The 24,723-nt window shown below is 39.8% G+C and overlaps 5 protein-coding genes across 5 annotated transcripts; 1 reads left to right on the top strand and 4 right to left on the bottom strand.

Annotated features, from left to right (window-relative positions):
- Positions 1 to 166: 166 nt before the first annotated feature.
- Positions 167 to 1,354, top strand: LOC116200700 (hydroxyphenylpyruvate reductase-like). Its single transcript, XM_031531553.1, has one exon. It carries the CDS (start codon positions 267 to 269, stop codon positions 1,206 to 1,208), a length of 942 nt encoding a protein of 313 aa, XP_031387413.1. The 5' UTR covers positions 167 to 266; the 3' UTR covers positions 1,209 to 1,354.
- Positions 1,355 to 1,439: 85 nt separating this feature from the next.
- On the bottom strand, positions 1,440 to 2,783 carry LOC116200702 (dynein light chain 1, cytoplasmic-like). Its single transcript, XM_031531556.1, has 2 exons — positions 2,259 to 2,783; positions 1,440 to 1,946 (listed from the first exon to the last, which is right to left on the bottom strand). Exons 1-2 carry the CDS (start codon positions 2,394 to 2,396, stop codon positions 1,803 to 1,805), a joined length of 282 nt encoding a protein of 93 aa, XP_031387416.1. The 5' UTR covers positions 2,397 to 2,783; the 3' UTR covers positions 1,440 to 1,802.
- Positions 2,784 to 7,941: 5,158 nt separating this feature from the next.
- On the bottom strand, positions 7,942 to 8,739 carry LOC116201352. The gene has a single exon (XM_031532566.1). The coding sequence runs from the start codon at positions 8,585 to 8,587 to the stop codon at positions 8,111 to 8,113; it is 477 nt and encodes a 158-aa protein (XP_031388426.1). The 5' UTR covers positions 8,588 to 8,739; the 3' UTR covers positions 7,942 to 8,110.
- Positions 8,740 to 8,949: 210 nt separating this feature from the next.
- LOC116201353 (ras-related protein Rab7-like) lies at positions 8,950 to 11,470 on the bottom strand. Its single transcript, XM_031532567.1, has 7 exons — positions 11,234 to 11,470; positions 10,868 to 10,894; positions 10,680 to 10,779; positions 10,227 to 10,373; positions 10,050 to 10,130; positions 9,785 to 9,930; positions 8,950 to 9,284 (listed from the first exon to the last, which is right to left on the bottom strand). Exons 1-7 carry the CDS (start codon positions 11,284 to 11,286, stop codon positions 9,212 to 9,214), a joined length of 627 nt encoding a protein of 208 aa, XP_031388427.1. The 5' UTR covers positions 11,287 to 11,470; the 3' UTR covers positions 8,950 to 9,211.
- Positions 11,471 to 12,317: 847 nt separating this feature from the next.
- Positions 12,318 to 15,916, bottom strand: LOC116200695 (proline-rich receptor-like protein kinase PERK15). Its single transcript, XM_031531550.1, has 7 exons — positions 14,895 to 15,916; positions 14,704 to 14,790; positions 14,506 to 14,576; positions 13,960 to 14,036; positions 13,674 to 13,821; positions 13,304 to 13,465; positions 12,318 to 13,016 (listed from the first exon to the last, which is right to left on the bottom strand). Exons 1-7 carry the CDS (start codon positions 15,697 to 15,699, stop codon positions 12,738 to 12,740), a joined length of 1,629 nt encoding a protein of 542 aa, XP_031387410.1. The 5' UTR covers positions 15,700 to 15,916; the 3' UTR covers positions 12,318 to 12,737.
- Positions 15,917 to 24,723: the final 8,807 nt, after the last annotated feature.

Raw genomic sequence — 24,723 nt, 5'->3', positions numbered from 1 at the left:
TTATAAAAGGGAATTAACATGAACTAAACATCAAACAATTGTAGGTGTAAAATCTTCTTAATAATGATGAAAATTCGTGGAAAAAAAAAAGTAACATTGATGAAAATTCTTATTTTGGATCAATTTCATGCAAATTTCCCATTGAAAAAAAAAGAAGAAAAATCCATTTAAATAAATTTAGAACCTTTCAAATCCCTAATTGCCTCCAATTTGAACAGTTCATCTTCAACCAATCACCAAAGTCCGCAGCTTTATTCATCGCGACAATGGAAGGCTTCGGCGTCCTGATGACCTGCCCGATGTTCCCCTACCTCGAGCAGCAGCTCGACCGCCGATTCAATCTCTTCCGCCTCTGGGACTTCCCCTCCAAATCGGAATTCCTCCGGCGACACTCCGACTCGATCCGGGCAGTCGTCGGTAACACCAAGGCCGGCGCCGACGCCGAGCTGATCGAGGCCCTGCCGCGGCTTGACATCGTCTCCAGCTACAGCGTCGGACTGGATCGGATCGATCTGGGGAGATGCGAGGAGAAGGGGATTAGGGTCACGAATACCCCCGACGTGCTGACGGAGGACGTGGCGGACGCCGCCATTGGGCTGATATTGGCCGTCCTGAGGCGGGTTTGTGCGGCGGATGGGTTCGTGAGGAGCTGGAGGTGGAAAACCGGAGATTTTGAGCTGAGCTCGAAGGTTTCTGGCAAGCCGGTCGGTATCATTGGGTTGGGCAGGATCGGGTCGGCGATTGCAAAGAGGGCCGAGGCATTCGGCTGCCCAATCGCCTACTATTCCCAGTCAGTGAAGCCGCACACGAGCTACAAATACTACTCAAGTGTAATCGACTTAGCCCGGGATTCTCGGATCCTCGTGGTCTCCTGCTCCCTCACTGAAGAGACCCAACACATCATCAATCGCGAGGTGATTGATGCGCTGGGCCCAGAGGGTGTACTGATAAATATTGGACGGGGAGCTCATGTGGACGAGCCCGAGCTCGTGTCTGCCCTGCTTGAGGGTCGGATTGGTGGGGCAGGGCTCGATGTGTTTGAGAACGAGCCCGAGGTGCCGGAGGAATTGATCGGGATGAAGAATGTGGTTCTTCTTCCCCACGCGGCAAGTGACACTGAGGAAACATGCAAAGCAATGGCAGATCTTGTGATAGGGAATCTGGAGGCTCATTTTCTGAAGAAGCCATTGTTGACTCCAGTAATTTGATTCTTTGCTTGTTTTGTAGCTTTTGATCTTTGAATCCCGATATTGGAGCCGAAACCGATCCTGAGGCAGGTTTGTAGCCTTAGGACTAGAAATGCAACGTCTCATGAATATCCGGACTTATGTCCCGTGAATAACCTATTCCTGAATCTCGATGTGTCCCACTTATTTGCAATCTTCATTGACATTTGCAGGCTTGATAGTAGTATTGACTTACTAATGCATAGAAACATCTTAGAGCACACAAATGATTCATATAAATCAGTTATGTTGGCCATCACGACAAGAACCTATCACTCTGTTTGGTTTCAGAGTTAACTCTGAAACCATACGTACAATACGTACAGTATAAGTCTCTACATAGTAGACGAAAATTTGCAACTTTAATCACATAGGAAACTCCAAAAAAGGCTCCAATGAGTTCGACGTTTTCTTACAGCTACTGAGCGAAATATTTCTAGTCTATTCCACTGGTACCACAGCTAGCTAATAGCTAAAGAGGAAACCATACGTACTTCCCTTAACCTTCTATCAACTTGCTTCATTTGTCTTGGAGACCTCTTGCGGGCAAAGTCCCTCCATTTCCGGAGAAATGGATTAAGAGGAGGCACCCTTGAAGATGAGGAAATTGAGTGTCTCCAATGTGAAGTAGATGAAGGTCCCCTTGGAGTGAGTAAAGAAACACCCGAAGTTCGAGCCGACCACGCACTGCCAACCGCCCCCGTACTTCTTGTCAAACTCCTACAGACAGCAATAAGACACAAACCCAGATTGAGAAAATCCGAAATCTTTCCCACAACTAGTACAGATTCTGCAAGTGTTGTCGCATGCTGGGCTTGTGGTTCTTCTTCGGTATTGGTTTGGCTCGTATGTTATTAGCAATAACATCATGTTCACATCAACGTAGAAATAAATAGACACTGTCGACATCGGAAACGGATCAAATCAACATCAGAAAGTGAAACAACATCAGTTTGGCAATAAACATGAATCAACGTCTTCCTGAATCCCAATTTTTAGAGAGAGAGAGAGAGAGAGAGAGAGAGAGAGGACCTTCTTGATGTGAGCTGCAACGGACTTGCAGTCAACAACATCGTAGAGGTCCAGAGCTTGAGAAGCAGAGGCCATGGCCTGGGCCTGCATCTTCACCGGCATATCAGTGTCTTCAATCAGAGCCTTCCCTTCCAACATCCTCTCCCTCTCCAAAGATACCACCTTCAAAGGCTACCTTCGACTCGATTAACGTTATCTTTCCCGACCTCAAGAACTATATCTGAAACCACACCTCCTCTGAGCAAAAACCCTCAAAGACTTGATCTTTTGATCTTATCTCCCAATAGCTCAAAGGACCCAGAAGAGGTTTCATCTCAATCTCACCGTTTCCAAAGGAAAAGAGTGGACCTGCTCTGCATATATCTATTCCCGAGAAGGAAAGAAGCAAACCCCCGGGACAGGACGAGACGACTTAGGAGTACTGTCTGCACTTGGACCTCTCTCCGTCTTCCAAATGTAAAGGAGAACGGGACGGCCTGACTATGGAACATAGCCCGAAGCTCTTCCGTCTTTATTATATTCGTCTTCGGTTCCTCACTTTATGGGGCTCTCTCGGTGCTGACGTCGAAGGAAGTGAAGTTTCCTTCGTTTGTTTGTTTGTTTGTCTTTCACAAAGGATAACGATGCCATAAGGGCTTTAATAAATTATATGATATAATGATTAATGGATAAAAATGTTGAGGCTAGAAAATGAGTCAAAATGGTGAGCTTGGAGTTTACTGACGATTTGGTTTAACAGTCAAATATTTTGCTATCATCGCATCGGAATCAGAATAATTAGAAAAGTAAAAGGTATGGACACATGTTTTCATACATTTTTGGTACCTTTCGAATCTCTCGACTTATAAAATTGTCATCTATATAAAGTTATTTAGGCGATTTGACACATTTTTTCTTTAAGGATTTACTGTAGTACATAGTCTAACGTTAACAGATATTCTTAGATTTATCATAACGTCGATTTTTTATCTGAGATATCCCAATATTGTTAGTTTGATGTTACCATCTATTCCCGATGGGCTAGATGGTAAAACAAAAATATCGAAGTTGGGATATCTCAGATAAAAAATCATTATTATGATAGATTTAAGAATATTTATCAATATTAGACTATATGGTATAATATACCCTTCATTTAAATAAAATTTTGAATTCGTGATATAGACAGTTCAAAATTAGGAGAATCCCAGCCCAAAGAAGTTCAATTGGTCACGATTCACTAAATTCTTGGATGCATATAAAAAAAAAGAAAAAGATAAGAACCCCTCAACTGTATGCTTGGGGAACTTTCACCCCCATAAACTATTACTTTGACATATTTACACCCTCAACTTTTAATGAAGGATCTATCCCCTCCCGCCACCTTTTCTGTCCAAGTTAACATATATTGCGCCACTAGCGTTGACTTGGCCCCATACTCAAGGTTCTTCGAGCTTTTAGTTTAGGGGGGGCAAAAGTTCGCTTGCACGTTGTCAATACGTCCTTTTATCGTCAACTAATGTGAAAAAAACACCCCTTTGAATCAAAGTAATTTGAAAAATTAAATGCGCTAGCTGAACATGTGAGCACATTATTATTTGTCTACTGTCTAGTGTAGCACATTATTATTTATCAATATATGAACATGCGAGCGATCGAATCAATTTTGTTATGAAAGCCTCGAAAGTTGTTGGTCTGGTTAAGAGGTGGAATAGGATTTTTAAAACTTAAATCCATGTTTGGTGATGACAAAATAGGGTGGAATTGAGATTAAGCTAGATATATTTATTAAGGAGTAAGTCCTAATTAGGGGTGAGTTCAGGGTGAATACGGATAATGTATTATCCAAAAAGACAGATTGCCAAAATCCCCACTTTTGTATTTAAGAAAACTGCCATCAAAAAATGAAGAAGGAAGAGGTGTTCTGGGAACCCGACGGTAGACACCATCATTTTCCAGAGAGGTCGCTGTCGGACGCAGGACCGTCGGTGATTTCACCTAAGGCGGTGATGGTCGGTATCAGTTCCCCGTCACCTTACGGTCAGCACTCTCTCTCTTCACTTGAAAAAATAGAGAGGAACGACTATGGTGCCCGGGGAGGCAGCCTTGACGCCGTTTCCGTTGGCGAGGTGGCCGACGAACAAAGAGCAGCCGGCGACCTTGCCTGGGGCAGTGGTGGGCTGCATCGGATCCCACCAGGATTCCTTGGCCTTGACTCTGATATATACCTCAATAACAAATTTTAGTATACCCAAAAACTAGATTGTGATATAAGTTTTAAAAATTTCATTGCCATCAGACTCATATCTCTATTCCTAAGCCAACGACTAAATATAGACTAAGAATGTTACATCCACCAATATGTACTGGCAATGAAAACAACAAACGTCTGCCTCTTCAATGAAAATTATTGTATCGGCGCAACGAGATGATTGAGTATCGTATTCACCTTGTCATCTCGCTGGGATTGTATATGCTTGCTTTGTACCATCTTTCACTGAGAGACATATTACATGTTTGTTCAATCCAAGTCAGTGACTCGGCGATTGCCAATCGAAGGATTTATATAGATAGTCAGTTTTGCCTTTATTTATCGGTAAATTAATACATATATTATACTAGAGTCTATCAATCGGTACAAACATTCGGGCAATAAGATATAATTATATATACCAAAATGTATCTAAATTTACAAAGTATCATCTAATGTTTGAGTCAAGTGGAAAAATATCTAAGATATTTGGCTTTGCTAAAATATCTAACTAGATACTTTGATTTGTCCATTTCTATACATACAAAATAAGAAGATAATAACGAAGACCAGATAAGCGGCTAGGCCGTCTACGAAATGGGAATTAGTTTCATGCTAGTAGACTAAGCCGTTTACGAAATGAGAATTAGTTTGAACTATATTAAGTTGAAGATTTTCGTGGTCTTAGAAAGAAATTATAATCATGCTTCATATTTTATCTCACCTTATCATATGTACATTCTACCATAAATAAATAACTCAACATAAATCATTGAAAATTAATAGGGCTGGCCATAGGGGTGTGTCGGTCGGATTTTTTTTTCACGGTATCTGGACCCTACCCTGTAGGAGACAAGTTCCAAAGTTTTGGAACTGAACCCTACAATGTTGGGACCTGTAATCGAAACTTGTATGGAACTTGAATTATACTACAAAATTCGAGTACCATGTTGGAACTTGTAATTTTTTATTTTATTTTTTCTCTAACACAATAAATAAAATAAATAATTAAAATCGAAAAAGATCTCATTTACAATCACTCAAAATAGATAAATGTCAACACAGATTAATTGGTTCACATCCATCCATCCACAAAACTAAAGGATTATGTAGTTTTCCTTAGGATTATATAGTAGACAAAACAATTAAGTGAAAAAAGGATGATGAGTTTTTCTTAGTAGACAAAGTAAATATGCTCTTCTTACATTACACATAGAGGATTATGTAAATACAAAATAATTTTTTATAAAAAAAAGTAGAAGTCCCGAGTACCGGTTCCATTGGTACTCTGTATTTTGAAACCAGAATCGGAATCTATTTTCACCGATTCCTTAAATTACTACTCGAATCTTATCCTATTTTTAATTAGAGTTTCCCAAATCATACCCTAATGGGTAAGTTCCAACCGGTTCTGGGTATACCCGGTATCCATGCACACTCCTAGTTGGCCACCCTGAGGCCGTGCCCACCGTGAATTCGGCAGTGTTGCAGACCCGCACGAGACCTTGACCATACTCCTACAATGTGGCTTGACCCAACGTGGATGGTCACTTTTTCTCTTCCGAAAAAGTGCGGAACTCACTGAGATCAAATTATGTGAAGTTTTCTGATACTTTTGAAGCCCTCCGCTAAAGATATTAGCATGCTCGTGCGGGAAAGCTTCACGTTTTGGCCATTATACTTGGAATCAGTTTTTCACTAACTTGTGATAATTTTATGGGAGAATGTTTTACTACGAAAATGTGGGAAACACGTTGCAGAGATGATTCTAAAGTTTCCCGATTCTTTAAGTCGTCCACTATCGACATTCACTACGCGTCTTGCCTCCTTTTTGACATCGTACTTGGAATCAGTTTTTCACTCACTTATAATCATTTTCAGACAAAAGGTTCTGTTTCGAAAAATGTGTGGAACTCATTGGGAAAAATGTATGCAAAGTTTTATGATGCTTATAAAGCCTTATGCTAAAGGTATTAGCATGCGTGCGTGTTGTTCAATGACTAGTAATTATTTTATCGGAAAGACTTATTTTTCGAAAACGTGCGAAATACGCTGGAAAAAATGTGTGTTAAGTTTCCTAAAACTTTTAAGGCCCTCCACTGAAGTTATTCCCACGCGGGTGTGACAAAGCTCCATGTTGCCATCGTACTTGGGATCAGTTTTTCACTGACTGGAGATCATTTTCTGGAAAATAGTTCCATTTTGAAAATGTGTGCAACACGTTGAAAAAAAAGCGTATTACATTTCCTGAAACATCTAAGTCCTCCACTAATGGTACTACTATGCCTTTCAGCAAGGCTCTCATTTTGGATGTCGTACTTGGAATCAGTTTTTCACTCACTTGTGTTCAACGTGTTGAACAAATGTTTCTAAAGTTTCCTGATAATTTTAAAGTCCTCCACTATTGGCATCACTGCGCGTCTGAGGCAAGGGTCTACGTTTCTTATATTGTCCTTGGAATCGATTTTTGACTAACCTGTAATCGTTTTCAGACAATAGATTTTGTTTCGAAAATGCGCAGGACTCATTAGGAAAAGTGTATGATAAGTTTTCTGATACTTTTAAAGCCCTCCGCTAAAGGTATTAGCATGCGTGCGTTGCAAGACTCCACGTTATGATCATCGTACTTCGAATTGGTTCTTCAATGACTTTGTGATCATTTTATTGAAAAGACATATTTCGAAAACATGCGAAATACGTTGAAGAAAATGTGTATTAATACTTTTAAGGCCCTCCACTAAAGTTATTACCGCGCGCGTGTGTGTGACAAGGCTCCATGTTCTAGCAATTGTACTTGGAATCAGTTTTTCACTGACTGGTGATCATTTTCTGGGAAACAACATTGGAAACATTTCATGGCCAAACACAAATATATATATAAAGGAGAAAATGGACTCATTCCGTAACCATATATACACAAAACCTTCCTCAGTAAGTCCCGAACCATTTGTTTCCACGGTTGCACCCAATGAGCCAAACCGGGAGACATTCCTCAGACAGACATAAAGGAGGAAACATACTCATATGTACGTAGCTTAGTCATATGGCTTTGCTATGATGTCGTAGCTTAATTTCAAGGGCATTTGCTCTTAGTCCATTCGACTTACAAGGCTTTGTGATTCCCATAAATCAGATGGAAGACTGAACCGTGATAGAGGAAATTACTTATAGACCGAATCCGATACGTGGAACAACCTCAAAAAGAGTGTAGATTAATAGTTTTAGCCTGATCGACGCATTATAGTACGAAAGAACCTTCTCTCTTTTGATCTGTTAATTGGTTCAACACATTTTTGCCATTCTACTTCAATGTAAAAGCCAAAACGGTGATTATTAATTGCACTCATTTTAATATAATAATATTAGGAATTTACCAATAACCTACTCTCCCATTCCGTTCAAGTAATAATTGCATGGCCAAAAAAAATGATAAAAAGATGATGCAAGTAAATAGACCCAAGACAATGTATAAGCATAATTATATATACACAACATTTGTTGTTTTACACGCATCGATAACAAAGTATAATGTTACCTCTGTCTTCATTTCTTGCTAGCTATTTCAAGATATAGACCTATTTGCCTACTCAAACGAAACCCCACGCCCAAAAATCACTGTAATTCATACAACGCCTTCGACCAGAATTGGCTCCTCCTTGTCGTCATCATCCCATCCGGCCTCCTCAGCGTTACCTCCGATTCGGTCTCCTCCTTTTACTCCGTCCTCTACCCCCTGCAACCCATCCACACAGGCTGCATGCCCTTCCCCTACATCTGCCCCCGCTCCAACCGCCATCTCGTCTGCCGCATCACTCTCGCCAGGCACTACCACATCATCGCCACAGGCCTCCACCTTGCCACCCTTCTCCCCTGCACATGGCCCTCCTGGCAGGTCATGCTCCGGCTCTACTCCAGTGAGCGCGTCAGCTGCAGGGTCCAGCCATGGATCGTTCACACATTCCCTGCTTTCTTCCCCTGTCAAGATTGAGGTGGCACGGGACTTGGCAGCAGTGGCGGCTCGGAGGATCGAGTCCTCGAGCTGCAGAGGTAGGATCTTGTCCAAGACTCCTGAAGGTTCTAGTTCTTCAGCTGCTTCCATGATTGTAAGCTCAAGGATAAAGTCTCAACTTGAATGGATATATATTTGATTGTGCCGGGAGAGGCGGTGATATAATGTGTGGCCATGCCAGGGGTAAAATGGTCATAATATCAACAGAGAGGATTACGATGATGGGCAACACCTGTCTCTTTGGAGACAACACATAAGTGATAATGACACGTGTCCACCGCGTGTCATACTACGAAAGGCCGACCAAATAATTTGGCGTACTAAAAAGCATTTCGTGATGAAAAACACGGTATTATCCAACCAGTAATGATTTCCGACAACATGAGAACAGCTCCTGTTTTTATCGGAAAAAACTCTGAATAAGAATGTATTTAAGAAGAAGAGATCCCGAGTGACAGTTCTATCTACCTATCCAGAAATGAATTCATTTCCTGAACAAAAGCAATAAATTATAGTATGCACATTGGAGATTCAATGACAACAGCTATTCGAAGTAACAATATAACAACAACAACAACAACAAAAAGGGGCTGAAAAATGAAAGGAAGGAACCAAGAGATGGATTCATTGCAAGGTAGATCAAGATCAGTACATCTTAAATGTACCAATCGTATAGGTTGAGTCCCCGAGCGAAGGAACCGTGGAAGAAGCCCTCTAGCATTCACAGCCACTGGGTGACCTCTGTGTTCGTCCTCCGCCAGCCACATCGATGGTGTCAGGAAGATATCTGGAAGAATATTTAGGAGAGAGTTTGTCAGGAGAGATTAAAGCAAACTTTCTCTGCTTTTGCTTGTGAATTTCTATGTTTCCAAAATGGCATCAGGACGTTGAATGTTGATAGCCTCGGGTGAGAAGCCTATTAAGACTGACTTCGCTATGAGAATACAAGCAATAACTCTTGTAAAGGGCTTCTGCATTACTAAATTGCGTGGCATGTTTTCCAGGTTTACGATCCACCCAGAGCTACCAAACTCCAAGAAATATTGATGCTTCTCCACAATTCCAAAGCATTTGAGGTGAACCATCGGATTTGACAATGTAAGTTCTTTCTTCATGAACTGCCTCAAATTGCAATTAGAAAACCATGCCAGCTATTCCTAATCCCAGTTATATTGCTGGAAATTATTGCATAGACTGATGTAATAATAGTGGGAGAAGCTATGTTTAAACCTGGAAGCTAATTCTTAAGAATTATTGTTTATTTTCTAAAAGACAGAAAATACTTACATTTCTTCTTCAGGTTCGTTCTTCAGGGCATTCTTTGCTATGCACTCGAAGGCAGCTTCGACATTGAATCCTTCCTTTGCGGAGGTTTCGAAATAGGGTATGTTTCCCTTAGCAGCACACCAGGCCTTTGCTTTCTTTTCAGATACCTTGAAATAAGGAAAAGTACATTTACAAGAAAAACAAGTGGGACTCGTAAGAACAACCAATGTACATTTACATTAGGTAACTCAATCTCAGAATACCGAGAGCGAACAGAGCATCTTACCACACGGCTGTTGCCGCCATCAACATCTACCTTGTTACCCAACACGACGAATGGAAAGTTTTCAGGATCAGATGGACTGGCCTATATATCAAGCCACAAGAAAAATGTTCTCAGCCAAACATTTCGACGATAGCTATGCAAACAACTAAGCAAGTTAAGCAATAAATCGGTAACTACCTGAATAAGAAACTCCTCCCGCCAGTTGTTGAGATTATCAAATGATTTCATCACATTCACATCATATACAAGGACACAGCAGTCAGCACCTCGGTAGAAAGCCACACCAAGACTTTGAAACCTTTCTTGACCAGCAGTATCCCATATCTGTAAATTTTTGGGACAGGGAAAAATGTCCCATTAAGTATTAATAACATATTTAGGTTGCAACAGCTTAACCATCACATCAGTCCTTTAAAACTAGATGGATAAATTACAAGGTTTTAATGCTTAGTATATCGATTTCAATGAGTCACCATCACTCAACCAATTCCACGAAGAACGGTGAATTGCAAGCAGTCAGAACAGACAATGAGACACCGAAACACGTATGCTCTATCCAGTAATATGTGCTGAGATGCATATAAGAATTTCCATTGCAAAGAACTACACCATTGATTTAATCATTTCTACCTGCAATGTGAATAGCTTGTCTTCAAACTGAACTTCCTTGGTCAAAAAATCAGCTCCGATCGTGGCCTTGTACTGATTGCTAAACTTGCGGTTCACATACCTAAATACGAAAGATTTGAACACAATTAACCGATAACGGATCAATCGATCAACCATACGAATAAAGATCTAGGGTTTCAGAAACGTACTGGTTCATCAGAGAAGTCTTCCCAACCCTGCACCAAGCACCAAAACACAGATTACAACAAATCAAATTAAAAAAAAAAATAGCATTTACATGTTCTTCTCTCCGTATTCCGTTTCAATTATCCATAAATGAACCAGAAGGAGCCATGATCGCAAAATCCAATGGCAAATTCAGCTCAATTCTTGTGGCTCCATCACTTCGTAGCCTAATCGGGTTCTTCAAAAATTGAAAGAAAATCCTAAATTTCTACTCGTCATGATTGCATAACTGACTGTTAAGCTCGGCTTGAGAATCAGATCGTGAGGGAGAGGATAAAAGGGGGACAAAAAAGAAAGGAACCCAAAAAAAAAGAAAAAAGCAGAGATACCCGCTGTCGCCGAGGATTATGACTTTCAGGAGCATACGTCTGCGAGAAGCCATGGAGATTGAGAATTGGAATCGAATCAGACACCCTACGCGGGAAAAAGCTGAAACTTTCAGGTGGCTTTCGCAAGGAATCCGATTCAGACACAGAGAGAGACAAAGGGGAGAAAGGAAGGAGAAGGGGAGAGAGAGGGAGAGAGAGTTCTGAGCTGTGATTTGCTGTTCTTCTGCTTTGGCCAATGGCAAGACAAACTCCGAAGCTGTCTCCCCATATTCCTGAAATGCCCCTGGAAATTATACACATATATTATACATGTATGTCCGTGTTTTTCCATTTCACATTTCCTTTTTTCTTTTTTTGGCAAGCATATAAGTTCATAATTAATCATGGGACTTTTAATAAAGACAGATGCGTCGGGTTCATATACTGACAAGGTCAGAGGCAATTTCCAAATTCTATAAAAATACTTTAATTTTTATATTGTGTTTTAATTTCATTAGTCTTTTTTCTAGTCGGTGATTGATTTATTAATTGTAATGGGGACGGGGATGTTAGTGAAGATGACTGATTACATTACAACATTACTTAATCCAAGCTCGTTGGCATTGGATTAGATAATTCTACCCTCGATTTGGCACATATATACTTTCGATTTGGAACCACACTCGCGGACCTTATTACTATATGCTACCTTATATATTCAATCAACAACAAAAAAAGTGCTACTTCATATTATCTACCGGCCGAGATATCATTTTTTAAACACATGATTTATTTATTGTTAAATGGTCAAATATTTAGCAAAAGGAGAACAATATGTGTCAGTAAATTTGGTCAGTTTCTCATCTTGAAAAAGATTTAAGAAAAACTGAAGGAGGGAAAAAAGGTAACACTGTTGAAGACATATCCAACCGACACTATCCGTTTGGTTTCATAATCAAATTTTAAGATTTTAACTTTAACTTTAATTCTACTCACTATACAATAAAAATCAACTCTTCAAAGTAAAAAAGGTGAGCCCCATACATAAATTCACATACAACTCCATTATACTCGATTCAATTTTTAATATTAAATTTCCCTCAACTATTCATTACTTTTTCACACTTTTTTCTCATAATTCAACAATACAATCATTACAATCCAATTAAAATCAAAATCAACTAATTAAAATCAAAATCCAATTCACAAACCAAACCAAACACTCCCTTAAGTTCTACTCATATCCCACCTCAATTCCTAATCTTTGAAGTTCGACTCAGCTCAAACGGGACATTGTCCCAAGAAACGGTTACATGAATGACCGGTTTCAGTATTTGACGTCCGGAAAAGATCCTTGGTTCGACTGGATTTCTTTTCCTATCATCAGTAAATAAAGCATCTGAGGATTACGAATCAAGACTAAATCCTACTTTCTTTACAACTAAATCTACAGGGTAAAACCACCAAGAGTCCATTACGCTTTATCTCAAGAGCTCTCAGTAATCATCTGAGCATCTTCTTCCTTTTAATTTCCTGATTCAGTCTCTTCAGCGCTTCGTGGAGTCTCACTGCTCGAATGGGAAGGTTGGGCACCGGATTCGCTGGTGGGTCCACTCGCACTGTACTCGCTGGTAGTTATCTCTCGGCCCTCCAGAGCCATCTTCCTGAACATCTTCAGATCCTCCTGGTACTGTCCACTACTGTAGTCCGATCTCCCAAAGGGACTGTAGGCCCTGCTATGGCCCGGTTGGACCCCATCATTTAGGTCGTGAAGAGCAAGGTTCCCTTCCAAAGCTCTAACTATCTGCTCATATCAGTGATAGCAAACCAACACTCAAGGCCGGAACAGTATGATGGAGAGACAGTGGAATAATATGGAAAAACATAGACTACTTTCTCCATTCCACTGTTTTCAAGTTCCGACAAAGACGGCCTGAGACCCAAAATTAGTCTTCATTTTCTCAGGCTGCGGACAGAACAAATGTATATACTATATACAGATTCAGCTAGTAAAAGCATGAGTTTTCAAATCACACATGTTTCATCAAAGATAATCATAAAGAAATTCCAAACTGTGATATAGAACGTTACTTGGCTCATTTTGGGTCTGTGACGTGCAGAGTGGCGGATAGAGGCAGCTGCACAGGCTATCATTCGAGCCATTTCACTGGAATCGTAGTTCTTCTCCAACCTTGGATCAGCAAGAGCCTCGAAGTCATTATCTTCCAAGGCTTTTGCAAGTAGAGGCCTGGCCTATAATTGCAAACCAAGATTTAGTCATTCCAGTAATGCTATTGGATAGCATGGAAAGTCGGGAAACATCGCCACAAGATGGAAGTGAGAAGGACATATGACCCTCCAGATGAAAATAAGAATGTCCTGATTGGTTTGAGGCTCAAGTTTTCCAATTTTCATCTTACAAAAAATTGAAAATGTGACAGAGATGAGCAAGGAGACAAACCCAATCAAACATGCTGTCATCAGCAAAAGGTCGAGCTTTGTCGATTGGTCGGCGACCAGTGATTAACTCAAGGAGGACAACTCCAAAGGAGAAGACATCTGATTTCTCAGTGAGCTTCCCACTTGAAGCGTATTCAGGAGCCATGTAACTACATCCAGATAAAAGAAATTGCAATTAAGGAAGAAATAGTTGTAAGGTAATTCACGATTCTAGCACAAGAAAAAATGCATATCATGCAGGTAGCAATACACGAGATAGTTACCAAGAACATTTCGAAAAACCTTACCCGAAAGTTCCCATGACACGTGTAGAGATGTGAGTCTCTGTGTCTTCAGAAAACTTTGCAAGTCCGAAATCTGCAACCTGGTAAGGTATAAACTTATTGTTGTAAGCAATATTGCAAGAGCACCCTGATATCCACGTTAACATATACAAGTACCGGCAGCTTTGACTACAAGAAAGAGGTTGCATCTTACTCCACTGCTGTAGCAGCTTCAAATGGCAAACAGCTTAGGGCTTTAATTCACATATATTTTTTTAAGCATTCTCGACTGGGCTTTTGTGATTCACCGTCATCTCCATAAAAATTCTTAATGAAAGTCAGTGTTTTAAGGCCAATTACCTGACAAATCTGGAAATTACTTTTTTTTTTAAGGCCAATTATCTCACACCAATGGAACCTCGAATCCGGTTTTATATAAATGACTGCTTCAACGATGAATTACGAGCCATCCAGAATGTTCAATGACGATATCTTCAATGAGGACTAATGCGGAGATATATGATGATTATGGTGAAATTATAGCACATATCAAGAAGGTTTATATCATACCTTTGCCTCAAAGCTAAAATCGAGAAGAATGTTAGCCGCCTTTATATCACGATGAATGACCTTGGGCTGACCTGAAAAGCAAAAGTTTCAATAAATAAATGCTTTAGATGCAAAATTTTGGCAGCTCATTCACTGGTAAGAACTGAACTCACTAGAAGTGTTAATTATTTAAGATGAGGTATAGCACGAAAAACTCACAGTCCTCATGTAGATAGGCCAGTCCCTTCGCGGAGCCTAGAGCGATTCTCATTCTTATAGGCCAGCTCATAGTCGGTCTGTCCTTTCCTGCCAGTTCAAATCTCTAATTCAGGCTGGGGATAAGGCTTTTGCAATATTAAATAAGCACCTTTGTTAGGAATAATAGAAACGAATATTCTCAAATTACTCACCATGTAAGTGAAACTCCAATGTGTTATTAGGAACAAACTCGTACACGAGCATCCTCTGTTCACCCGAAATGCAATATCCGACCAGTGAAACTAGATGCCTGTGATGAATTCTACTGATGATCTCGACCTCTGCTCGGAACTCTCTCTCTCCCTGCCCACTTCCGGCCTTCAACTGCTTCACTGCGACCACCTTCCCAGTTGTGAGGACTCCCTTGTGAACATAACCATATCCTCCCTGACCAAGCAAGTTCGCATTGGAGAAGCCATCTGTTGCACCTGCTAATTCCTCGTACGTGAATGCGCTTTGGGAGAACCCTAACGGAAAGCTTGAAGAAGGTGCCATTGAAAGCATTGGAGCTTGAACTGATGACTCTGATTGGGAAGAGGGTGAGAATCCCGAAGGAGGGGTGGCCTTAAGCCCCTGCGGAGGACCTCCGGCTCCAGGGTGGTTCTCCAGGCCGTACTGCCGCCTCTTCCTCTTCTTCCTCCTGTAGCAACCAACCCCTACCAGCACGAACAGCACGCCAATCACTATCCCAATTATCAGCCCCGCCAGCGTCGCGGGTGGCAGCCCCCTGCCCGGAAGCGGGGGAAGCTGGGGAGGCGGAGGAGGGACGGTGGAGTTGGGGTCGCTGGAAGGCGTCGCTGGCACCGGAGACGGCGCCGGAGCATCCGGGGGAGGAGGAGGAGGCGAGGAGGGAGCGAGTGCAGCTGGAGGCGAGGTGTAGGACCCCAGGGGTGAGGGAGCGGGGAGAGCTAGAGGCGAGGTGGGCTCCAGGGAGGACCCCGGCGAAAGAGTGGACATGGGGCTCCGGCGGCGGCGAGTTCGATGCCCCCGAGGTTAGTGCTAATCAAATGCTTTAAAATTTATAAAGAATTATATGGGCGGGAGATTCGTCAATGGTGGAGAGTGAGCGTCAACTGACGACGGATAGAGAGAGAGAGAGAGAGAGAGAGAGAGAGAGAGAGAGAAGAGAAGGAGAAGAGAAGCAGCTGGTAGCGGGGGCGGGACTCACTCGACCGTTACGTGGACATAGAAGTCGGACGTAACGACCCCGTTATGCGTCAATGCCGTCTCATGGCTCGCGAACAGAAGCACGCGGGATGGCTGATCATAATTTTATGTTCATACCAATAAAATAAAAACATATAAAAAGAAAGATGCTCACGCCAATAATATAAATAAATTTGCACGAGTCCCTTTTTCGGGGAGAATTATAATTATAATATATGATTATTAAGGTATGTTTGTTTCGACCAATTAAATAAGTGTTGGTTGCAAGTTAATTATAAGAGAAAATAAATGTGAAAAATAGAGAAAGATAAGAGATAGAGATCTAAACTATTTAATTTTTAAGCAAAAAATTACTTAATAAAATAAGTAGAAAATTTTGAATTAATAATGAAATAAGTCATTCTTCACTTATTTATACTATTTATCTCTCACAAAACTTTTATGGGTTTTTAAGTAAATTGGCCGGTTTTGAGCAAAAATCCATTGTACTGGCCGATTTTATGGATTTTTATTTAGTGTAAAAATTACTTGGTTGTGTAAGAATTTGAACTCACGACCTCTTACTTTTCATACTAGCATACTACCAACCAAGTTACCACTACTTTCTTTTTTTTAAAACTCTACTTTTAAATACTTATTAAAATCCAATATTTATTTTGGAGTAAAAAATATTAAATATAGATATTTTCTTACACTATTCTTATATTTCTTTGAAATCATCATATTTATATCTTAATTATCATAATGTTTTTTAATAATATGAATATTTATTTTATTTTAATTAAATGTGAGGTCCGACCCATCGAACTCCCGGTTGGATCAATAAAGCCATGAACTCATACCCCTTCCGGTTCATCATCCGATCCGATTCTGATAACACTAGTTGCCAAGTATTATATTTTCGTGAGGAATAAGCTTAATTCGAGAACATGAGAAATCCAACATATAGATACATGAGAGCTTGTAACGTATGATACAAGCACTTAATTACTTAGTATCCTTAGCCAGAAAAATAACCACCACCATATGATCCTAGAAGGCTTCCATTGGACGGCATGTCTGAAGGAATGTGTTACCCGTCTTTCGTAACTTCTCTATTATTTCTAGCTTGACAAATGCGTTACTCAGGGTTCTGCTGCTTGGACTAGTCCAGCTCGCAGGTCCGCTCTAGACTAGGGATGAAGGTGGTCGGACAAAGCTATGCCAAGGAAGAATTCACCATCACTACAAGCAACTAACCAAATTGGGTCGTAAAATCACAATTGGATCACGTGTATTAACCCATAATGCTCCAAGTGCGGTAATGAGGTAATAATATTTCAACTTGTGAATTGCACCAATTTTAAACGTAGTCTTCAAATGTTGAACATGGGATTTGGCACCTGAGATTAGAAAGATTCGCAATGTCGAATCATCTAAGCAAAATCTATCTGCGGTGAGCCAGGGGCAGCACTTGCAGCATGGTTTTGGTCGGGATTGGGGATTACCAAATTCAGAATCAATTTAATAGAAAAAGAGGCCTATTGTATTGCACGAGGCCCAGCTTAATCTGCTTTGTCATTTAATTTTCTGTTGAGGTCTACCATATATATTATCAAGGTGCGGATGTTCTTGGGTATATGGTTCGCATGATTAGAGCTTTTCCGTGGGAGGAGAAGAGCCTCAGGATTGATCATTCAAGTTTGTCTTCCTTGGGCTTGTATAATCCTAGACGGAAAAATGGAATAGAAAAACATGAGTTTAAAATAGATTAAGTATCACAACTTGTTGTTAGTTGCTTGACTTTTTTGAGTTTGAGATGGACCTAATTTTATAGGTCTAGTAAAAATTTTACAACATGTTCGTCTCAGGTCTATCATCGTCCCACAAAATAGAGATAATATAGGATTCATCAATTATTTTTTTCACAAGTCCTTTGAAAATGATAGATCATGCATTATTGAAAAGAATTATAGTGAACCCATTAATTGACAGCCAGACATCATATTCGCGTGTGGAATAAGTTCAATCAAGGATAAGAAAAATCAAACATATAAGAATATAAAAGGCATATTTTTGTATTTAAAATTTCTTTATCTATTAAAATTTTTAGTAAAAAGGTATTTCTTTCATAATTTTCTAATATGTTGCTAGATTTTTTAGCAATTAAAATTATTTTTTAATTAATCTTAATTAACGAAATAAATAAAATAAAAGAAGAAGAAGAAGAAGAAGAAGAAGAAGAAGAAGAAGAAGAAATGGGGAGGTGGGAGTGAGTGAGAAGCAATTCGGATTTGGAACCATGAATGAAGAGAGAAGAAATGGAAAAAGAAAAAAGGCTTAACTGTTTTATTCTTGTAAATTTACGATCATATCTTTGATTTAAGAGTGGTAATTAATTAAAATTGGATTAGTTCAAGCAGTTCGGCGCTTATTTCGCTTAATTGAGGTCTCAGATTCGAGTATTTGTAAATGCATAAAATCCACACTGTGAGAGCTTTCCCTCTTAGTGGACCGCCTCGACTTGACTAAATTAGTCGGGGCCCCATTAGACTTCCAGATACCATGGTTTATACAAAAAAAGTTACACTAAAACCATTCTTCTCCCTTCCAATAGTGTAGATGATGAGAGTTCGCAACGTCTAATCTAACACTTTGGTACATGAGGTGTGGAAAGCTCCGTATGACAGCATCGACCCACTTATCGTGACAAAAAGTAGAGACAATATAGAATTCATCAATTATTTTTTCCACAAGTTCTTCGGAAAAGATAGATCATGCCTTACTGGAAAGAATTATAGTGGACCCATTAATTGACAGTTGATGTTCTAGCCAAGCATCATATTCGCTTGTGGAATAAATTCAGTCAACGACAAGAAAAATCAAACATATAAAAATACAAAAAGCATATTTTTGTATTTAAAATTTCTTTATCTATTAAAATTTTTAGAAAAAAAGTATTTCTTTCATAATTTTCTAATATGTTCATAGGTTTTTTAGCAATTAAAATGATTTTTTAATTAATCTTAATTAACGAAATAAATAAAGTAAAAAACAAAAATAGAAGAAGAAGAAGAAGAACAAGAACAAGAAGAAAATGGGGAGGTGGGCGTGAGCGAGAAGCAATTCGGATTTGGAACCATGAAGGAAGAGAGAGGAGAAAATCCACGCCGGGATAACTTTATTCTTAGTAGACCGACCCGGCTTGACTGAATTAATCGGGATCCAATTGGACTTCCTGATAGTAGGGTTTATAAAAGCTCCGTATGACAGCATCTAGGGAATTCATTACTCTAGCCTCACATAAATTCTGTCTTATTTATGGCATGACAAATGCGTTACCCAAGGTCGTGTTGCTTGGATTAGTCCAACTAACAAGTTCGCACAGAGCGATGCCTAGAAATTGAAATCTTCAACTCTCCATTACTATAAGAACCTAACCAAGTTGGGTCGTGAATCAATCACACGTGGTCCTCAGACCCAGCTCACAGTCCAGTAACAGTAACATCATCACCATCGTAGTCCTCAGACGTAACATAAACGCACTATAAACTCAACTTCATCCTTGATCAATCTCTCCCGATAACACACACATATGAATATATTATGCAGCCTTGTCAAGCAGCGGGTAATAATACATGCAGTGCCAACATCCACGCTCTCACCCTAATAGAAAGCACATCATATAAAATTCAATAATTATTTCCCCTAAGGTCTTGAGAAATTAATACCCGATAGATCTTGCATTATTGGACAAGTTATAACTGAACCCAAACTTAATATGGTGTACTGGACATGGTTCTTTAGTCTCCCTACTGGGGGAACATTAATTGGCCAGACTTTGATGTTCAAGCCAAGCCTCATATTCGAGTGGAAAATACGTTCAAACTAAAGATCGATGCCGGTCTAAGAAGAGATAAACCTTTCTAAATTAAGTCTTGCTTGTCTTTCTTGTCAGCCCACAAAGAACGGCGTTACTCTAAATAGCTTCTTCCATGGAGCACAGCGAATTGAATGTTTATTCTTAAATTCTACCGGGTTTATATGGGGACTCAACTTTCAATTTAAAAGTTTGAGCTGATAAGTTGTGAGACCCAATCTCATATAAACCATTCTATTTTTTTTTATTCTTTCGATGTAGTATTAACTTTTCCCAATTAACTTTATATTCCCAACACCCGCCCTCACGTGATACCGTGTGATCTTTCTCATGATTTGCCTATACGGGTCACGTGAAACTTAACCACCCGCTCTCAACAACTTATTTCGAGCCGGTCTCTCATTTCTTCCGGACTCAGGCCTTAACTGCCTGGAGGTGGACTTCTTCTTCCATACTATGGCGAGGGGGATCAACTACTACGAACCGGGCTTCTACTTCCGGTTTCAGACTTCACTGGCGTGGTGTGGGCTCCTGCGCATACGCGCTCCCAGGATCATTACCATGAGCTCTGATATCATCTTAAATTCTACTGGGCTTACACGAGTTTAGACTCAACTTTCAACTTAAAAGCTCGAGATGATAAGTTGTGAGACTCAATTCATATAAATCATTCTATTTTCTTTTATTTGACGTTGGATTAATTTTTTCTCAATTAACTTTTATATTCTCAACATTTATTACTGGCCTCGCAATAATATTTTCTTTCTCTTTGACATTTGGCTCAAATATTACCTGCCAAATCAGAGAGATAGCTGTATCTTCTTCACCCTAAAACACAAAATCATTCCATCGACATGGAAGAAGAATGGAGACGAATGTATGAATAAGAAGCCAGCTATCGTGATTGAGCATACCTGCAGCAAATGAGAGGGGCGATAAACTAACACGGAATCTGTTGAATACAAATGAGAATTATTCCTAAAGCGATAAATAGTGTTAACAAAATATTACTGAACGGATGTGGAAATAACCCCAGAGTCAGATTACTTTTTTTTTTTTTTCTTTTGGCTGCAAGAGTCAGATTACTCACTTTTGAAAGAACACATTTATATTGTTATATATCTACAAAGGCAAAGTTTATTTGAATTATTTATTTTCTTGGATGATGTTAGAGTTAGCTATGAGTCTATGACATCTATCTGAAGCTAATCCAAATAGGTGGCAAAAACCATATCCCTGAATATAAGTCAGATTGTTATTATGCATGTCGCCACTAACATAAGCATTATGCGCCGAGACTTTGCTTAATGAGCTGATGGCACCAAATATTGGCCCAATTTTTTTATGAAAAATGTTTGAGATTAGAGTTGAGTTAAGTTTAACTCTATTCTAACTTTATATATATATATATATATATATATAATTGATTTATAATGATTGTATTGTTGAATTATGAGAAAAAATGTGAAAAAGTAATGAATAGTTGAGAGAAAGTAACGATTGTGTTGTTGAATTGTGAAAAATGTAATAAATAGTCGAGAGAATTTAGTATTAAAAGTTGAATTGAATGGTTAAATTTTTTTTTAAAAAAAAGTAATAATTGTACTGTTGAATTGAAGATAAGTGAAATTAAGTGGAATAGAGTTAAAAAATAACTCTAAATCCAAGCAGGTGGTAAGAGGAAGGAAAGGCTGCAGGGGAGGGAGAGAGTGCACGAAGAAAATATACAAAGTAGACGGAGAATGGGGACGCCAGATCCTCATATGCACGCAGGACAACTCAACATACACACATCCGAGATCGTACAGCACTCTTGCAAGATCATAACATATAATCACAGTACAGGAAACAGTTGCTAAGATCCTCAGTGCACAAAAGCCAAAACAGAATTTACATGCTTTAAAATCAGTTAATTCATACTCATACCCTCCAGCACGCTATAGTTGTCTCCAATGATAATCGATCCAAACCGAAAGTACTTCAGCAAGATGCATCTCACTGTACCAAAACAAAAACAAAACGTAAGAGAATGATGTACAAGTAATTACTAAAGGATACCCAGGTATCATTACCGGACCTGTCTATGCCAACCTAATCTGCTTTCACATATCCTAATCAGGTCTATCCTGTATTATATCAAGATGCGGATGTCCCTGAGCTTGTTTCACATTATGAGAACTTCAGTGAAAAGCCTGAGCCATTCAAATTCGTGTCTCGCTGGTTTGTTCTATAAAATTTCTCCCGAAATTCAGCATCCGGTGAGGGAATGGATCTCCAGTAAAGGAAAATCATGGGCTGTCTTTCTGCTTGCAGTCGACGAGACGAGCTGCTTAATTTATATAATAGATGCAGCAATCGATAATGGAATGGAACTTCAATAGATAATAGTCGGCGCTCACCATTGTAGAGAAATGCTTTATATGGAAAACAGCAAAATTGATGATTGGTTGGTGGTAAAATTTCATCTAATGTTATCCCAGGCAAAAGAACAGAGGCATTTCGGAAGGGAATGGGCACTCCGACAGGACTCACGGGTATCCTGATGTTCTCAGTTGAAGATATGTTTCAAATAGTAATCATCCCGAGTTGGTTTGGCAGGTACCTGCAGAAAACACAACCTGGTCGATAGTACAAGACAAAGGGCCATAAAAAAAAAAAAAAAAGTTTCATCTAGCGTTACTTCACATTACATTTTCCGACTTTGCCTGTTGGTATAAAAGCGACAAATCAGGAACAGGAAATTCAGGGCAGGCAGTTCGATGCAGGGGAAAAACAATAAATGCAGGTCTCTAGAAGAAGAACCTTTTTCCTAGGGAAGGTGTTCGACAACGGCATGCAGAAATTTCCTAAGCCTCTTATTGGCAGTTCTTTTTTTTTTTTTTCCTTCTTTTGTAAGTGTTGTTCTATTCATTACTCAAATATACATGTGTCATTAAATCTCAAGGGGCTCAACACTTGGGGCCACCAAAGTCCATTTGGCTTGATTACCCGCTCTGTGTGTCGCCAGGGTTCACGGGATTAATCGGGCGAACTCTGGACACCCCGGGTTAACAACAAAAAAAAAGGAGGGGGGGGGGCGCGCTTAACACTTTTACTTTCCTCCACACCAGATCACTTACAGGAACAACAAATTATACATAATGAGACCAAATCAGCTTTAAAATAATAGTGTCTAGCTTCCGACCCTTCAGAATAAGTAACCATGCAGTCTCTGTTGTCCAGTCCACATTCAGTTTGCTGATGCCTAACCTGCTGAGTATACTAATCCAAATCCCGCTGGTAACAGTACATGTGAAGAATAGATGATCCCTGCTCTCCTTATTGTTGCAATCGTGGCCAGCCAAATTAGCCAACACAGAAAGGTAACTCGAGGCACATTACCTGCAAACCTTTATTCTAATTCACCTTGACGCCTCTAGGCCTTAGTGATTCCCATGCACTAGAAGCATGGCAAGTTCCTATATGGTGGAAAAGAAGCATCTTCACTGACGATGGTTGTTAAGCACCCTGCTCCCATTTTCATTTCCCTGCACGGAAGAAATTATTGGAGTGATATGTCGAATAGAATACAGATGCATCTCGCAGTCTTCTTTGGCCCATTGACCTGTTTTTGGCGATACTGATAACTATTACTCCATTTTCCAGTTATCGAACCGCTCACGCAGGCTGAGATGCCCCCAGGGCTGCCATCCCTCTATCACCATTCATGGCTACCAATGCACTGCTTTTGGCAAATGTCTAGGATGGTTGCCACGGCCTGAGTTGGATTTTCCTCCTCCCTCTAATCATTTACACTACCAGAACTGAATATTTGAAATTTATTTTACTTTCTCGATTTCATTTTTCATGGAGTTCATTTAACTTCTCTCGTAAAATATTTATACGTTATATTAGACAGTCTAAAAGAGAAGAGGGAAAGGTATGATAAGGATCATCAGGGAGGAGTCGCGTAATGCAGTACACTGCCATAAGAAAGAAACATAGGAAACGTGAATTACACACATAGAAAGACATTTTAGAGGACATAAGAGTACAGGGAATTCCTCTTATTCAGTACATGGAAAAAAAGCCTATCAATAAAAGTACAGGATGACGGGATGTACCTATAGATGAAATTAAAGAAGAGAGTCCTGTAGTAAGAGCTGAGGCAAAGAAAGAAGACAGTTCCGAGTAATGCCGCGGCATATGATCCTGCAAAGCTCCATGTGAAGGCAGCTCTGAAAGAGTCCTCCTGATGCTCTGGCGAAGGTGGTGGTGTTAATACTGATCCCTCCAAACTGTTGCAACTCGGCCAGCACAGCAAGGGATTAAATTCATAACTCTCCCTCATGAAAGTTGCAAATTGATTTTTCTGCTCAGGTGTCCTGCCTGACAAATTTTTGTAAGAGACACTGAATGTCAATAGATCATAGAGCTCTACCAATTGTGGCGGTATCTCGCCACTTAGATTGTTGTGGGAGAGGTCCAGACACTCTATTTGGTCTAAATAGGAGAATGTAATCGCAACTGATCCAGCCATATGATTGTGCGAGAGGTTCAGGGAATGAATATAACTGAAATAGCCAAGTTAGAGGGGGATGGATTCGGACAAATTATTGCAAGAGAGGTCCAGCCCCGACATGTGTTCCAAAACCGGACCTTTATATGACTCCAATCTGTACTTTGATGTGAACTCCACTTCTTCGAGATTGTCCACAAAATTAGCCAAATCAAACTCAACAAATATAGGTGTTTTTTCACCATAAACATTACCCCGAGACATTGAAAATGAAGTAGATGTTAGAAATATTCCATCAGGAACTTGTGAACTCCCAAAGGCAATATACTGAAACATGAAGGAATGCTTCCAAAGAATTTATTGTGAGAGAGATCCATTATGCTTATATGGCTGAGGTGGCATAGTTCCCGGGGCATAAGACCTTCAAAAGTATTACCCGACAGTAAGAGAACCAATC

This window comes from Punica granatum, chromosome 3, assembly GCF_007655135.1.
Source record: "Punica granatum isolate Tunisia-2019 chromosome 3, ASM765513v2, whole genome shotgun sequence".
Taxonomy (NCBI): domain Eukaryota; kingdom Viridiplantae; phylum Streptophyta; class Magnoliopsida; order Myrtales; family Lythraceae; genus Punica; species Punica granatum.
The sequence above is the reverse complement of the archived record's forward strand: the minus strand, read 5'-3'. Positions and strand labels throughout refer to the sequence as shown.